This window comes from Elephantulus edwardii, unplaced genomic scaffold (genome assembly GCF_000299155.1).
Source record: "Elephantulus edwardii isolate Elephantulus edwardi_28Jun2011 unplaced genomic scaffold, EleEdw1.0 scaffold00273, whole genome shotgun sequence".
In the NCBI taxonomy this organism is placed as follows: domain Eukaryota; kingdom Metazoa; phylum Chordata; class Mammalia; order Macroscelidea; family Macroscelididae; genus Elephantulus; species Elephantulus edwardii.
The window spans coordinates 3,284,550-3,300,313 of NW_006400023.1; the positions used below are offsets into that span (position 1 = coordinate 3,284,550).

The window sequence follows — 15,764 nt, forward strand, 5'->3', positions numbered from 1 at the left end:
TCATTAGTGTACAAGGCCTCAAACCTGTTCCTGAGATAGTTTTGAAATTCGGGTGGGATAGACTCAAGGACATGTTTTGGTTCCCGCGGATTTAATTTTCCTTAGCTTCAGCTTGAACTTGAATATGAGCAGTTGGTGGTCTGTTCCACAATCAGCACCTGGCCTAGTTTTCACAGCTGATATTGTGCTGCTCCTGTGGTTCTTTCCACAGATGTAATCAATCTGAATCCTGTGCATACTATCAGATGAAATCCATGAACATAGCCTACATTTATTTTGCTTATAAAATGTATTGGTGAGTTTCTAAGGATCATGTCTGCGAGTCAGGATTCCCGGTCCAGAGACAATGGCCCCGATGGAATGGAGCCAGAAGGTGTCATTGAGAGTAATTGGAATGAAATTGTTGACAGCTTTGATGACATGAACCTCTCTGAGTCCCTTCTCCAAGGCATCTATGCCTGTGGTTTTGAAAAGCCTTCTGCTATACGGCAGTGAGCCATTCTTCCTTATATCAAGGGTTATGATGTGATTGTTCAAGCCCAGTCGGGGACTGGGAAAACAGCCACTTTTGCCATATCAACTCTACAGCAGATAGAATTGAATCTGAAGGCCACCCAGGCTTTGGTCCTGGCTCCCACTCGAGGGTTGGCCCAGCAGCTACAGAAGGTGGTAATGGCATTAGGAGATTACATGGGTGCCTCCTGCCATGTCTGCACTGGGGGCACCAATGTATGTGCTGAAGTAAAGAAACTGCAGATGGAGGCTCCGCACATCATCATTGGTACCACAGGTCGTGTATTTGATATGCTTAGTCGAAGATACCTTTCTCCCAAATACATAAAAATGTTTGTGCTGGATGAAGCTGACGAAATGTTAAGCCGTGGGTTCAAGGACCAGATCTATGACATATTCCAGAAGCTTAACAGCAACACCCAGGTAGTTTCGTTAGCAACTACAATGCCTTCTGATGTGCTTGAAGTGACCAAGAAGTTCATGAGGGACCCCATTTGGATTCTTGTCAAGAAGGAAGAACTGACCCTGGAGGGTATCCGCCAATTCTACATCAGTGTGGAAAGTGAGGAGTGGAAGCTGGACACACTGTGTGATTTGTACGAAACACTAACGATCACCCAGGCCGTCATCTTCATTAACACCCAAAGGAAGGTTGACTGGCTCACTGAAAAAATGCATGCCCGGGATTTCACCGTCTCTGCCATGCATGGAGATATGGACCAAAAGGAACGAGATGTGATCATGAGGGAGTTCCGTTCTGGCTCCAGCAGAGTTCTCATCACTATTGACCTACTGGCCAGAGGCATTGATGTACAACAAGTCTCTTTAGTCATAAACTATGACCTTCCCACCAACAGGGAAAATTACATTCACAGAATTGGACGTGGTGGGTGCTTTGGCCATAAGGGTGTGTCTATTGACAGAAGACAAGAGGACCCTTTGAGATATTGAGACCTTCTATAACACCTCCTTTGAGGAAATGCCCCTCAATGTTGCTGACCTCATCTGAAAGGGGCCATCTGTCCTGCTACAGCCCTGGCCCAGGGTTCAGTCCTAGAGGGTTGGAGCAGGAGAGGGGAAGGAAGGGAGCCAAGGGATGGACATCTTCTCTTTTTTTTCTCCTCCCCCCCCCTTTTGAATAAATGTCACTTTTTGAGGCAAAAGAAGGAACCGTGAACATTTTCGACATCGTTTTCTTTGGGGTAGGTTCTTGCCCCAGTTTCTGGCTTTTCTCCCCTTCTTAAAAAAAAAAAAAGCAACAAAAAAAAACAAATTCATTTCTCTAACCTAGTCACCTCCAGATCCATGAGGCTATCTCCACCCCAGCCAGACTCCTTCAATACTCAAGGGGCTATGATGTCATTCAACCCCGTCTGCTGGACCAAATCTGAAGGGACAGTGCTAGAGTGAGATGGCCCAGAGTATTGTTCCTAGGTGGGGGGAGCAAGGGAGAGAGAATGGTAGCCATTTTTATGTTGTTTTGTATAGTATTTATTGATTTAGGAAGCAAATTCAAAATTCTGAACAAAATTACTTGGAAACTGAAAAAAAAAACCCAAACGTGTTGGTGATGAATAAATTATTGATTGTGCAAAATTCTATCATTCTATCTTCAGCTTCATTTCTGTCACCAAGTCCATGTTTTCCAACATCAACAGAGAACTGTCAGAAGTGAAGGCTGGGTTTAGAAGAGGTTGTGGTACTAGGGATATTATAACTTGGCTAAAAACAGAGTACCAGAAGAATGTCTCACTGTGTTTCATTGGACCACAACAAACTGTGGCTGACTCTGAGAAGAATGGGAATCCCAGAATACTTGATCATGCTTATGCAAAACCTATATTTGGACCAGTAGACAGTCATCAAAACAAAGGAGGAAACACTGCATGGTTCAAAATCTGGAAGAGTGTATGCCAGGGATATGTCTATCTGCATACCTTTTCAATCAATATGCAGAACAGATTATCTGGGAGAGACTGGGGTCTATGAGGAGAAAGGTGCATCAGGATTGGAGGAGACTCATCAACAATCTGCATTATGCAGATGACACAACTATGTTTGCTGAAACTGAGGAGGATCTGAAGCACCTGCTGCAGAAGATCAAGGACTGCAGCCTTCAAGATGGATTGAAGCTCAACATCAAGAAAACAAAGATTTTCACCACTGGGCTGATTGGCAGCATCATGATAGATGGTGAAGAGATTGAGATTGTTAACAGCTTTAGTTTGCTCAGCTCCATAATCAACACTCATGGTACCAGCAGCAAGGAAATTAAAAGATGAATTGCATTGGGAAAAAAAAAGTCTGCTGTTAGAGACCTCTACAAAGTACTGAAGAGCAACAGTGTCAGTCTGGAGATTAAGGTATGCATGATCCAGGCCTTAGTCTTTGCAATTACTTGTTATGCATCAGAGTGCTGGACAATGATTAGGGATGATATATGCCTTTGAGCTGTGGTGCTGGAGAAGAGTATTGTATATACCATGGACTGCTAAGAGAACAAACAATTTCATTCTAGAGAGGATGAAACCAGGCTGCTCCTCAGAGGCAAGGATTCTGAAGTTTCATCTGACATATTGCAAGCCGGGACAAGTCCTGGAGAGAGACGTCATGCTTGGGAGGGTGGAAGGACAGTGCAGGAGAGGAAGACCCTCGATGAGATGGATTGATTCAGTGACTGGGGTAATGGGAGTAGGTGTGTCAGAGACAAGAAGATTGGCACAGGAGAGAGCAGAGTTTTGGGCTGTTGTACATAAGGTCACTACTAGTCCCAGGTGACTTGACAGCACATAACAACAATTTTGGAGGAAATGCAACCAGAATGCTCCTTAGAAGCAAGGATTGTGAAACTTCATCTCACATAATTTGGGTATGTTGTCAGGAGGAACCAGTCTTTGGAAAGACATCTTGATGCAAAAGGTGGAGAGTCAACGAAAGTGAGGAAGGCCTTCAACAAGACAAATTGACACAGTGAGTGTAACAAAGGGCTTGAGCTTGCACAGATGGTGAAGATGGTACAGGAGAGGGCCAAGTTCAGATCTGTGGTTCGCAGGGTTGCTATGAGTCAAAGTCCAAGCAATGGCACCTAACACAACAATAGGCGACATATGCTACACCTTAGTATGCTCCATTTTAGAAATGAGAAACAGATTCTAAAAAATAAATAACTTTCCAGGATCACAAAGATTATAAACAAGAGCATGAAAACTTGGTCTTTATATATGACATTACAAGTCTTTCCATTATGCCAAAATTAAAAAATTCCTTTGAATTCATGAAGTCCATGGAAAACAACAGTATATTGTTGCTCTGTGCTGTCGAGTCAACTACCACTCATAGTGACCTATGAACAATAGCTCTAAATCTTTCCTGATCCTAAGCTACTCACCATCTGACACACTTGACCTCTTGCTACAGACACTGTGTCAACCCATCTCATTGAGAATCTTCCTTTCTCACACTGACCTTCCACCTTTCCTAGTATGATGTCCTTCTCCAAAGACTGGTCTCTCCTTATAAGATGCCCAAAGCATGTGAGATGAAGTTTCACCATCCTTGCCTCTAAAAACCACCCTAGTTTCACTTTCTCCCAGACAGACTTATTTGTCCTCTTCTCAGTCTTCAGGATATTCAATACTCTTCTCCAGCACCACAACTTAAAGGCATTGATTCTTCTTCTCTCATCCTTAGTCCCTGTCCAACTTTTGGGTGCATAGCAAGCAATTGAAAAGGACATGGCTTGGATCAAGCACACCTTTGTCCTTAGGCTGGCATCTCTCTTCACATTTATTTTATAAAGGAAACATAAAAATGTGTCTATAAAAATATAGAGATATTTAAATTTTGGTAGTGCTTGTGTAGAATTCTGGGAGCCTAGTGATAAGAAACTGCACTGCAGTCTCAATAGCTGGGACTGGAATCCACCAGCTGTTCTTTGGGAGGGTGGGCAACTCCACCCTTAAGATTTACTGTCTCTGAAACCCACAGGAGGGTCAGCTATGAGTTGGTTTCAACTCAGTGGCAAACAATAACAGCAAAAGAGCAATTCTACTCTGCCCCTGAAGCCACTATGAGTCAGAGAATCAACTCTAAAGGCACTGAATAAAAACAGCACAGAATTTAACCAAAATGAGTAGACCAACTAATCCTTTAAAATCTGTAACCTTATGACTGGCTGTACGGTTTTTTTAAATGTTTTTTATCAAAGTGATACATGCACAGAATTTAAAAATCAACGAGTAGTAGAAAACAGTTATCAAAAATCAGTAGCTGTTGTCCTTCCCCTTAACAAAACAATCAACAATGTCAATTTTAGTTGACTTTCCCAGTAAATTCAGCTCCATTTATTTCTTCAATTATTTTAAATGTATATTCAAATTTTTCATTATTTATTTCCATATTTCTAAAAAACAAAATAAAATTTTTTTCCATATCAATTTAATAGTATCATTGTTGTCATGTTAGGTGCTATCAACACAAGTATGACTCAGAGACCAACAGATATGAACCTAGTCCTATCTTGTGCCATCCTCATCATCTCTAACACACTTGAGTTCACCGCTGCAATCACTGTGTGATTGAATCCATCTCTTTGGAGGTCTTCTGTTCTTTCACTGACCCTCCACCTTTCTAAGCATGATATCCCTTTTCAAGGAAGAGCCTATTTTAGCAACATGTCCAAAATATGAAAGGCATGGTCATCTGGTCATCTTTGCTTCCAAGGAACACCCTGGCTGCGCTTTCTCCAAGATATATGTGTTCTTTTGGCACTCTGAATAATATTCTCCAACACCACAGTTAAAAGGTGTCAATTTTTCTTCTACTAACCTTATTCATTGTCCAGATCTCAGATGTATAGCAAGTGATTGAAAAAACTGCATAGAATAAGGTGCACTTGAGTCTTCACATGGACCTTATTGCTCTTCAGCATTTTTGAGAGGTCCCTGACTTTTCCAGTGCAATATGTTTCCTGAGCTCCTGACTGCTTGTACTAAGGGTTTTGATTGTCTTTACAAGCAAGATGATATCATTGACAACTTCAATTCTTTCTCCATTAATCATCATGTTGCCTATTGGCCCAGAGATGAGGACCTTTGTTTTCTTGATGTTGAGATGTAATCCATATTGAAGGCTATAAATCCTCGACCTTCTGCAGCAAGTGTTTAAGTCCTCCTCACTTTGAGTAAACAAGGTTTTGTCACCTGCATACCACAGCTGTTGATGAATCTTCCTCCCGTCCTGATGCCACATTCCTTTTCATAGAGTCCAGCTCCATGAATTATTTGTTCAACATACAGACTGAATAAATATGGAGATAGGATACTTCCTGGATGCACATCTTTCCTGATTTTAAAGCATGCAGTGTTCCCTTGCTCTATTTGGATAATAGCTTCTTATTCTATATATAAATTTCATATAAGCACAATTAGAAGTTCTAGGGTTCTAGTCTTCTCAATGTTAGCCATAGTTTGTTATTATCCACACAGTCAAATGCCTTTACGTAGTCAGTAAAACACAGATAGACATTCTTCTGGTATTCTCTGCTTTCGGCCAGGTTTCATCTGACATCAGCAATATCCATGGTGCCACAGTCTCTTCTAAACCCTGGCTGAACGTCTAGCAGTTCTCTGTATATGTACTGTTCTAGTAATGTTTTTAATGATCTTCCACAATTTTGTGCTTGCATGTGATATAAATAATTTCCAGCATTCTGTTGGATCACATTTCTTAAAAACAGGAACAGATAGGGATCTCTTCCAGTCAGTGGGCCAGGCAGATATCCTCCAAATTCCTTGGTGTAGACTGGTGAGCACATCCAGGATTGCATCTGTTAGTTGAAATTTGTCAATAGATATGCCATCAGTTCCTGGAGCCTTATTTTTTCTAATACCTTCAACACAAGTTGAACCTCTTCTGTTATTCTCTTGACTCTTGTCTATATGGTACTTCCTGAAAATTTCCCATGTTGACTAATTAATTTCAGTACAGTGCTCTGTGTATTCCTCCAATCTTTTTTGATGTTTTTGAATCATTCAAGATTTTACCCATATATCTCTCAATATTGCAACTCAAGCCTAGAAGTTGTTTTTCAGTTCTTTCAGCTTGAGAAATGCTGAGTGAATTTTTTCCTTTTTAGTCTCTAACTCAAGCTCTTTGCACATTTCAATATAATATTTTGTTTTCTTTTTGAAATCTATTCATCTCTTTTACCTCAGTATCTCTTCCCTTTGTCCTGGCTTCTTGATGCTCTAATGCAATTTTTATTGTCTCTCCTGATATCCGTTTAGATGTTTTTCTTTCACCTCTGTCTTTGTAATGTCCTTTTTCTCTCTTCATGGATGATATCTTTGATGTCATCCCACTGCTCATCTGGTTTTCAATCATTTAGTGTTCAGTGCTTCAAACCCATTCTTGAGATGATTTATTTTTTTAATTCAGGTGAGATAAAGTCAAGACTGGATTTTGGTACTTGTGCAATTGTTACATTTTCTTCAGCTTCAATTTGAATTTGCACATGAGTAATTGATGGTCTGTTCCACAGTCAACACCTCACCTGGTATTAACTGCCAATATTCAACTGCTCCAGAAACTCTTACACATTGTTGGTGGGATTGTGAAATGGTACAACCCCTCAGGAAGGCAGTTTGGCATTTCCTCAAAAAGCTAAACATAGAAATTCCATATGACCCACTGCTTAAAATATACCCTGAGAAAATGAGAACTGAGGCATAAACAGAAACTTGTACATCTATATTCATAGCAGCGTTATTCCCCATAGCAAGAACAGGGAATAGCTTAAATGTCCATCCACAATGGAATGGATTGAGAAATTATGGTACATTCGCACACAGGAGCAATGAGTTTGTAATTACTACCAAACTTGAGAGGGGCTGGAGAGCATTATGCTGAGTAAATTATCTCAGTCCCATAAGGACAAAGACCATTATTGTAGAACATGTTATGAAGATTCAAGGTGGCTGGTAGGGGATCAGAGGGGTGAGGTTGGGCAGCGAGCAGTGGGAGAAAGGGGCTTAATCACAGGGTTGCACAATTTGATGAGTGGAGGGTCAAAGGATGGGCAAATGAAAGGGTCTGAAATGTGGGTGAGTCGGTGTTCTATACCACGCCCTGGGTGCTCCCTGCCCCAGTGAGAGAGCTCTGTGAACTGCGGATGAAAAATGAGCTTGTCAATGCTGAGTATGCTTCATATGGTACACATCGGAGCCACTGCCACCTCACCCCACTCTTGGAAAAAAAATAATAAATGCTCCAGAAACAAACAAAAATTTTAAAAATCCATTGCTCCAACAATTCTTTGCACAGATGTAGTCAATCTAATTCCTTTGCAGTCCATCAGGTGAGGTTCGTGTCTAATGTCACCTTTTGAGTTCTTTTAAAGTATTTTTTTATGAAAAAATCATTATACAAATTCGGTAACTTGATTTCTAGCATCATATAAGTCACCAAGAATATACTTTCCAATCATCATTCCTTCCTTCTTGTTTCCAACTTTTGCATTCCAGCTACCAAATTAATGTATCTTGATTATACGTTTGGTCAATACAGACAAATGGAAAATATTCACAAATGAAATGGATGGTATCTATAGACTTATTATTCCAGTGGTTGAAATTTTCATTCTTTTGCATGAGTACTACCCATTTCTCCAACCTCATCCTCATAATAATAAATTCACTCATTGTAGTCAAGTTTGAAGCAATTTAAAGCTGATTTTTTCAGTTGGTTTGGAGGCTGTAAATCACCTGCTAGGATACTGCCCATCTTCCTCCCTCACAGCTGCTGGTGGAGTCAAACCAGTGCTTCCGGTTAGCAGCACAACTCTCTAAGGACTACATTGCCAGAGTTTTCTCATACATATTGATATAGTTGGTTAGATCAGTAGTTAGTGATTCTATTATGATACACTGATGAATGGGTTTTATCCACTTTTCCTATAGTGGTTAATGACTCAGAATATTGAATAGGCAACACTATACTATAAACTTAATATGACATTACTAGGCAATGTAGCATAGATGCTACCCTCTTCCTACACGAAAATTAGTTGTGATGTTGGAAAGTCAACTTTGATACTTTTTTTCTCATCTCTAATATAGGTGTAATACCTGCTCCGTTTTTCTCACAGATTCCTGTTAGTAAAGAATGAGACACTGAATATGAAATAATCTTTATAAACTATAAATGTAAGTGAAATAAAAGGCAAAATAACTATTAGAACAACGTTTCCACATTTTCTGACCCTGAAACACGAGTCTTCTTTCATTTGACTGAATGACTTCAGGAAATATTTTCATACTTGAGATGACTGTTTTCTAATTTGTAATACAAAGTTTTGGATAATTATATGTTTGCATACTTAAGCAATTTAGTTAACTATAAAACTAAGTGTGTAAAAGAAAAAGCTTAAGACAATCTCAACCTTCAAACTGGTTTTATTTCTAAATTATTTTAAAGCTATCCATTCGGAGCTAGCAGGCATAATCCTTAGAGTGCCTGGCAGTTAAAAAAGCCATGCCATCTCTTCTCTGGTAATTGGTGTCCAGCAATGGCTCCCCAAGAGAAAGATGGGGCCATCTCCTCCCGTTAAGATTTATAGCCTTGAAAACCCAAGGAGGGTCATTACGAGTCACAACCAACTCTGAAACAGTATTGACCCTGCATAATAGGAGTAGTAATGTATAATAGGAAGCTGCTAAAGCAACAGGTTTCTTTAAGACATAGGACACTAAAGTTGGAATGCAATCATGTGGCAGGTTTAGTAATAACCTGATTGATAACTATGATAAACTAAGTGTCTGCTGAGAATAGTTTGGTGCTCGCTGGAAAGTGATGCCCAGGGAATGATGGAAGGTTTTGGAAGGCTTTGCATGTCTGGAAGGTTTTGCAAAGGAAATTACTTCACTTTCTCACATTGACAACCCTCTCGCCAGGGCTGACACGTGATCCCCCGGCCCCTCGCCGCCCCCGCCACCCCCCAGGGCCTTCGGCTTCCCAGCGTGCTTTGCGCCACTCTTGGCGGGAAAGGTTACGACGTAACGTACGCATGCGGAGGCGCCCCCGCGGGCGACCGTTGAGAACTGCGCCTGCGCGCCGGCGGAAGCCCGCGCCGCCTCGAGCTGCTTTCTTAGGCGCTGGAGTCGGGCACCTCCACATTCCGTAATAATTATACTGCATACCTGGAATATTCTTTGCTTTTTAACCTCTGTTCCTGTCATTTCTTGATTAGTTTTATGTTTTTTTAACTTTTCATAGAAAAAAAAAATCTTTTGAGGAAGAGTCTTTTCTTAGGAGGTTCTTCAGAATAGGTCAAGGCTGGCATCTAGTCCGGGTCTCACGAGAGTAGATTTATACATTTACCTTAAATAGACCCTTCTAGGAAGTTTAGTGCTTTTTTGAATTTTTCTAGTTACACTGCTTGAGTAAGAATAAAAAAAGAACTTTGGGTTTAAAATAGTTGAAACCTGCGTCGATATAACCCCCTCCTTGTCGTGCGCTTGTTAGCGATCATAGACATCAAAATACCAAAATTCTGTGAGAGAGTTAAGAAACACAAAAATATTTTATGTTGTCCTTTAGGGTTGTTACTCATTATAAAAAGATGTTTTGTCTGGAGCTTGCTAAAGTTCGGTGAAGGAGATTTACCTGATTTAGGTCTTCTCAAACTATACCTTTTAGAAGGATTTATTAAAAGCTTATTTTAAAAGGAATTGAAGAAGATAGTTGTTCATTACTCAATATCTTCTGGCAAAATGTTGTTAGTACTTAAATCCTATAAAATGAAAAAAGGAAAGTTTATGCCCTTTTAAAAAGCACTGAGTTTTACACAGTTCTAAATGGGAAAATTTCGTTCTTAATCTTTCATATGTGGCATACGTGTGGTTTACAATTAAGGTGTTAATTGAAATAGTTGTATAGCCATATGAACCTCTCCTTAAAATATTCCATTTGATTTATGGAAAAATTTTAATTTATTCACATAATATTCTGATTTGTAAACTAGAATGTTAAGAAGAAAACTAAGTTAATAACATATTTGTGTCACAAGGTTTAATTTAAGAAAATAACAGAAGATGGCCACTGCACAGTTACAGAGAACTTCCCTGGTATGACTCTCTTCATTGTTTACAAAGAATTTTTACATTAATTAATTTTGTTATTCTTATATTCTCAAGTATTTTACTTTTATATTTCAAAGTTAGAGTTAACTGAGGGTTTAAGAAGAGCAGAAAACTGTATGTTTTGAGAAATGGTGTTTGGCAATTTCTTTAGAATGAATTAATTCTATTGGACTTTTGAAAGAATACACACGTTTGTCTTTGAGGAAGTACAACTAAGGTCCTCCGTAAAGGCAAGGGCAGTGAAACTGTCTCACGCATGTTGTCAGGAGGGGCCATTCTTTGGCAAAAAACATAATGGGAAGATGGAGGGTCAGAGAAATAGAGGAGGACCCTAAACAAAATGAATTTATTAATAAGGTGTCTGTAATAGACTAGAGGATATCAGAGATCTTGAGGATGGCACAATATAGGGCCAGACTCAAATCTGTTCATAAGATCACTATGAGTCAAAGTCAGCTCAGTGATACCTAACAACATTGTATGTTTGATGCTTTGGACTAAATCCCTGTTTTAAATTGTATCTATATTGCTGTTGTTGGGTACGCTCTAGTAATGAAATTGGGTTTTATTACTTTAATGTGATAATTATTCAGAGCAGTCTATACCTAGTAAATTAATATCCATACCTCAGAGTCAAGGATAAAATTGCCGTCTTTGCATAGGATCATACCTGTGTAAAGCTTATCCAGTGGCAAAAAAGAAAATCAATGTTCTTTCTCAGTGTGTTTTCTATTTTCACAAACATCCAATGGAATTGCACTTTTCACACGTTAACTTTAGGCTGCTCCCCTAGAAAACACGCCCACGTTTTATTTTAAAAAAACCTTTTTTGTACGTGTACCATCAAATCCGACCAGACTGGTACAAGGAGGAGATTATCCCTCCTTCTCCAGCAGAACATCTGGTGGATTCAAACCGTTCACCTCTGGGAATACAGTTCAGCTTCTTGCCACTAGGCCGCCAGAGCTCCCTTACACCTCCACATTTTAGAAGCCACACCTACTTCTTGGAAATTACTAATCACTAGTGAAGGGTATTCTTCTGGAAAGTACCATGATTTTATACAAAATTGGATTTAAGTTCAGGAAAACAAAAATCTTCTAATGTCAATAAAATATTTTCATTTCTCTTTAATTTTAGAGTTCATTGATGTTTCCCAATAAAGTAACAACTGAGCAGCAATCTCTGATGTTAGTAAAGAGGCTCTTAGCAGTTTCAGTATCCTGTATCACGTATTTGAGAGGAATATTTCCAGAATGTGCATATGGGACAAGATATTTAGATGGTAAGGTAATATTTTTCAACCTTATTTTTAGATGCTTTTATTTATGCTTTAAGTTTTTGTTTATATTACACCACAGCAAGTTAAAGGTAAATAATCCAATAGAAAAATGGGCACGGGATATGAACAGACACTTCCCCGAAGAAGACATTCTAGTGGCTAACAAGCACATGAAGAAATGTTCAAAATCCCTAGCTGTAAGGGAGATGCAAATCAAAACAACTATGAGATGTCATCTCACCCCAGTCAGAATAGCAAAATTTAACAGAACAGTGAGCAACAGATGCTGGTTAGGTTGTGGAGAAACTGGAACCCTTAACGTTGGTGGGAGTGTAAAATGGTGCAACCACTGTGGAAGGCAGTATGGCGCTTTCTCAAAAAGTTGCAAATAGGCGAGCTCTGGTGGCCTAGTGGTGGGAAGCTGCACTGCAATCTGAGAGGTGCCGGGTCTGAATCCAGTCCACCAAATGCTCTGCTGGAGAGGGAGGGACAATCTCCTCCTGTATCACTCAGATCTGATTTTACTGTACACACAAAAAAATAAAAATTTTTAAAAAAAGTTGCAAATAGAAATACTACTTAACCCAGCAATTCCAGTACTGGAAATATACCCCAAAGAGACCATAACTGACATCCAAGCAGATATATGCACACCCATGTTTATTGCGGCTTTGTTCACAATAGCAAAGAGTTAGAAACAACCTAAGTGCCCATCAACAAATGAATGAATAGAGAAGCTGTGGTATAGTCACACAATGGAATACTATGCTGCATTGAAAAATAAGGAACTCATGCAATATTATTAAAAATGGATGACCTTGGAGGACATTATGCTGAGTGAAGTATCTCAGTCACAAAAGGACAAAAACTGCATGGTGCCACTGTTGTAAAACAGGACTGATATCAGGGCTTGGGGGAGACTGAAAAGGATGGATTCAATAATGTGTACTGCATTGAAACAGATGAGGGAGAAAACTGCTTAAGAGGGAAAAATATTAGGTATTTTTGCCATGACAGGAATCCAGAGTGAAGGTTGTATAATGGAGTGGACCTGCGAGGAGGAATTGTAAAACAATGAAAGAATTTTTCTTTTACTTTTCCAAGAGGGTAGTGTTCTAGGAGGGGAGGAAAATGTAACAATGAATGAATGGAAATCCAAAGTCTCTGTAAATTTTCATTGAAATTAATAATTTTAAAAAATTTAAAAAAATAACTTCTGAGGATTAGGTTCCATAACCATATTCTAAGATTATGGAATAATGATGGAATGAAAAGATCATATCCAATTTTATATATTCAACAGAGTTTTAAAATTATGTTTTTGTACTCATCAATATATATCTTAATCATTATGAAGCCATTTTGCAATGAGAGTAAAATATTATTTATCTACACCCTTTTAGAAGCTATCAGACAATAACAATATCACACGCAAGCATAATACTGCTGAAGATCATTCAAAAATAGCTGTAACAGTAAATAAATAGGGAACTGTCAGAAGTTCAAGCAGTAGTTAAAAGAAGCCATGGTACCAGGGGTATCATTGCTGATGTCAGATGGATCCTGGCTGAAAGTAAAGAATATCAGAAGAATGTCTGTTTATGCTTTATTAACTATGCAAAAGGCATTTGACAAAGCCATAACAAGTTGTGACTGACATTAAGAATGGGAATCCCAGAGCCATTAATTGTGCTCATACAAAACCTCTACTTAGACCAGGAGACTTTTGTGCAGACAGAGTAAGGGAACCACTACATGGTTTAAAATTAAGAAGGGAGTGTGTCAGGGTTGTATTTTCTCTCCATACCATATTCAGTCTGTATGCTGACAAATTATTCAAGAAGCTGGACTCTATGAATGTGACATCAGGATCGGAAGAAGACTCATCAGTAACCTGTGTTATGCACATGCTACAATCTTGATTGCTAAAAGTGAGAAGGACTTGAAGCACTTGTTGCAGAAGATCAAAGAATACAACCTTCAATATAAATTGCATTTCACCATAAAGAAAACAGAGATTCTTAACCACTGGACCAGTAGGCAACATCATGATAAATGGAGAAAAGATTGAAACTGTCAACAATCTCATCTTCACTTGGATCCACAGTCAACACTCATGGTACCAACAAACAGAAAATTAGGAGACATACTGCATTGGGAAAGTGAGGAGTAATAATGTCAACTTGAGGGCTAAGGTTTTTCTAATTCGGGCCATGGTCTTTCCAATCACTTCCTAAGCATCTGAGAGCTGGACAATGAATAAGACAGAAGAAAAATTGATGCCTTTGAGCTGTGGCCTTGGAGAAGAGTACTGAACATCCCATGGACTACCAAAAGAACAAACTGTCTTGGAGAGGTTCCAACCAGAGTACTATTTGGACACAAGGATGATAAAGCTTCACCTCACATACTATGGGCATGTTGCTAGGAGGGGATAATCTTTGGAGAGGGATATGATGCCCAGAAAGGCAGAGGGTTGGGAAAAGAGAGGAAGACCCTTGACCAGGTAGATTTACACAGTGTCTGACCCAGTGGGCTCTCATATGTCCAGAAGTGTGAGAATGGTACAGGATAAGACAGGGTTCAGATCTGATGCTCATGGGGTGGCTATGGATGGTACTCAATCCAATGGCACCTAACAACAACAAAATACATCCTTTATATATACCAGTCATCTGGAAATTTTTTGCCATTAATAAAATAATTAACAACATACAGCTTGTCTGAGGGAGGAAAAAAATGGGCAGTCTCTTCCCATGCCATTAAAAACCTGATAGAAGATCAGCTATGAGTCAGTTTTGATTTAAGTAGCACATAACAGAAACAGTGCAACTGAAAAAGAGTATTCATTTAAGATTTCTAGTTACTGTGCTTAACTACTATGTTTTGAGATTATCTGCATATCACTATTTTTGTGTTTAGATCTTTGTGTCAAAATTCTGAAAGAAGATAAAAATTGTCCAGGATCTACACAGTTAGTGAAGTGGTAAGTAAAAAAAAATATTAAAACTGTGTCAGAGTGTATCTGGTTTTTTTGTACTTTATATATCTTTTATTGCTTAACCTAATTTTAGTGATTCCCCTTTTAACACTGGACACTAGTACTTTAGATCTTTGAATGTTTACATTTACATTTTCTTTTTTTTCCATCTCTATACAAATAATGTTGGAAGGATCCATTTTCTTATATTGATCTGCATGAATAACTGCTGGATATTTTATACTTCCCCATCAACATTTTATATCTTTTGCCACATTAGCTTTTAATAGTTTTGATTTGATTAATAAGATAATTTTAATAAATTCTTACACTATTTAGTAATGAGATAATACATATATTTGCAAAAAGAACTTTATTATCTGGAAATACATGCAGTCTAAAAATCTTGATTTTTTTTTTTTTAGGATGCTAGGATGCTATGATGCTTTACAGAAAAAATATGTAAGTCATATGTTTATTTATATGTGTGTGTATTTTACTGTTTACATCCTAAGTTTCTAGTAACAATTACCTTGCCTTAAAATATTTAGCTTGTGAAGAGGCCAATCTAAATTACTAAAATGTCTGAACACTTGAATATTTTAAAAACTTAACACAGTCGGAGAAGGAGAAAAAAGGAAATGGGAACGATTGGAATCTTGAAAGACAGGGTAATGGTGAGCATGGTTCAGTGGAAATTAATTTTATAAAGCATAATGAATGGGAATGATTGTATGAAACTATGAGTGAAGGATCGCATCAAACACAATATTTGTGAAATTTGTATGCAAACCAATATAAAATAAAAAATTTTTTAAATATGTTGTTGTTGTTGTTGTTATGTGCCGTC

General features: G+C 38.5%; 1 protein-coding gene and 1 pseudogene across 2 annotated transcripts in view; both read left to right on the forward strand.

Annotated features, from left to right (window-relative positions):
• Positions 1-312: 312 nt before the first annotated feature.
• On the forward strand, positions 313-1,522 carry LOC102864962 (annotated as a pseudogene).
• Positions 1,523-10,604: 9,082 nt separating this feature from the next.
• Positions 10,605-15,764, forward strand: part of HORMAD1 (HORMA domain containing 1) — a 52,002-nt gene continuing 46,842 nt past the window's right edge. For both annotated transcript variants that reach the window (XM_006900127.1, XM_006900128.1), the window contains exons 1-4: positions 10,605-10,637; positions 11,793-11,937; positions 14,857-14,920; positions 15,340-15,376. In XM_006900127.1, coding sequence (XP_006900189.1) covers positions 10,605-10,637; positions 11,793-11,937; positions 14,857-14,920; positions 15,340-15,376 — 279 coding nt within the window. The remainder of the gene's footprint in view (positions 10,638-11,792; positions 11,938-14,856; positions 14,921-15,339; positions 15,377-15,764) is intronic.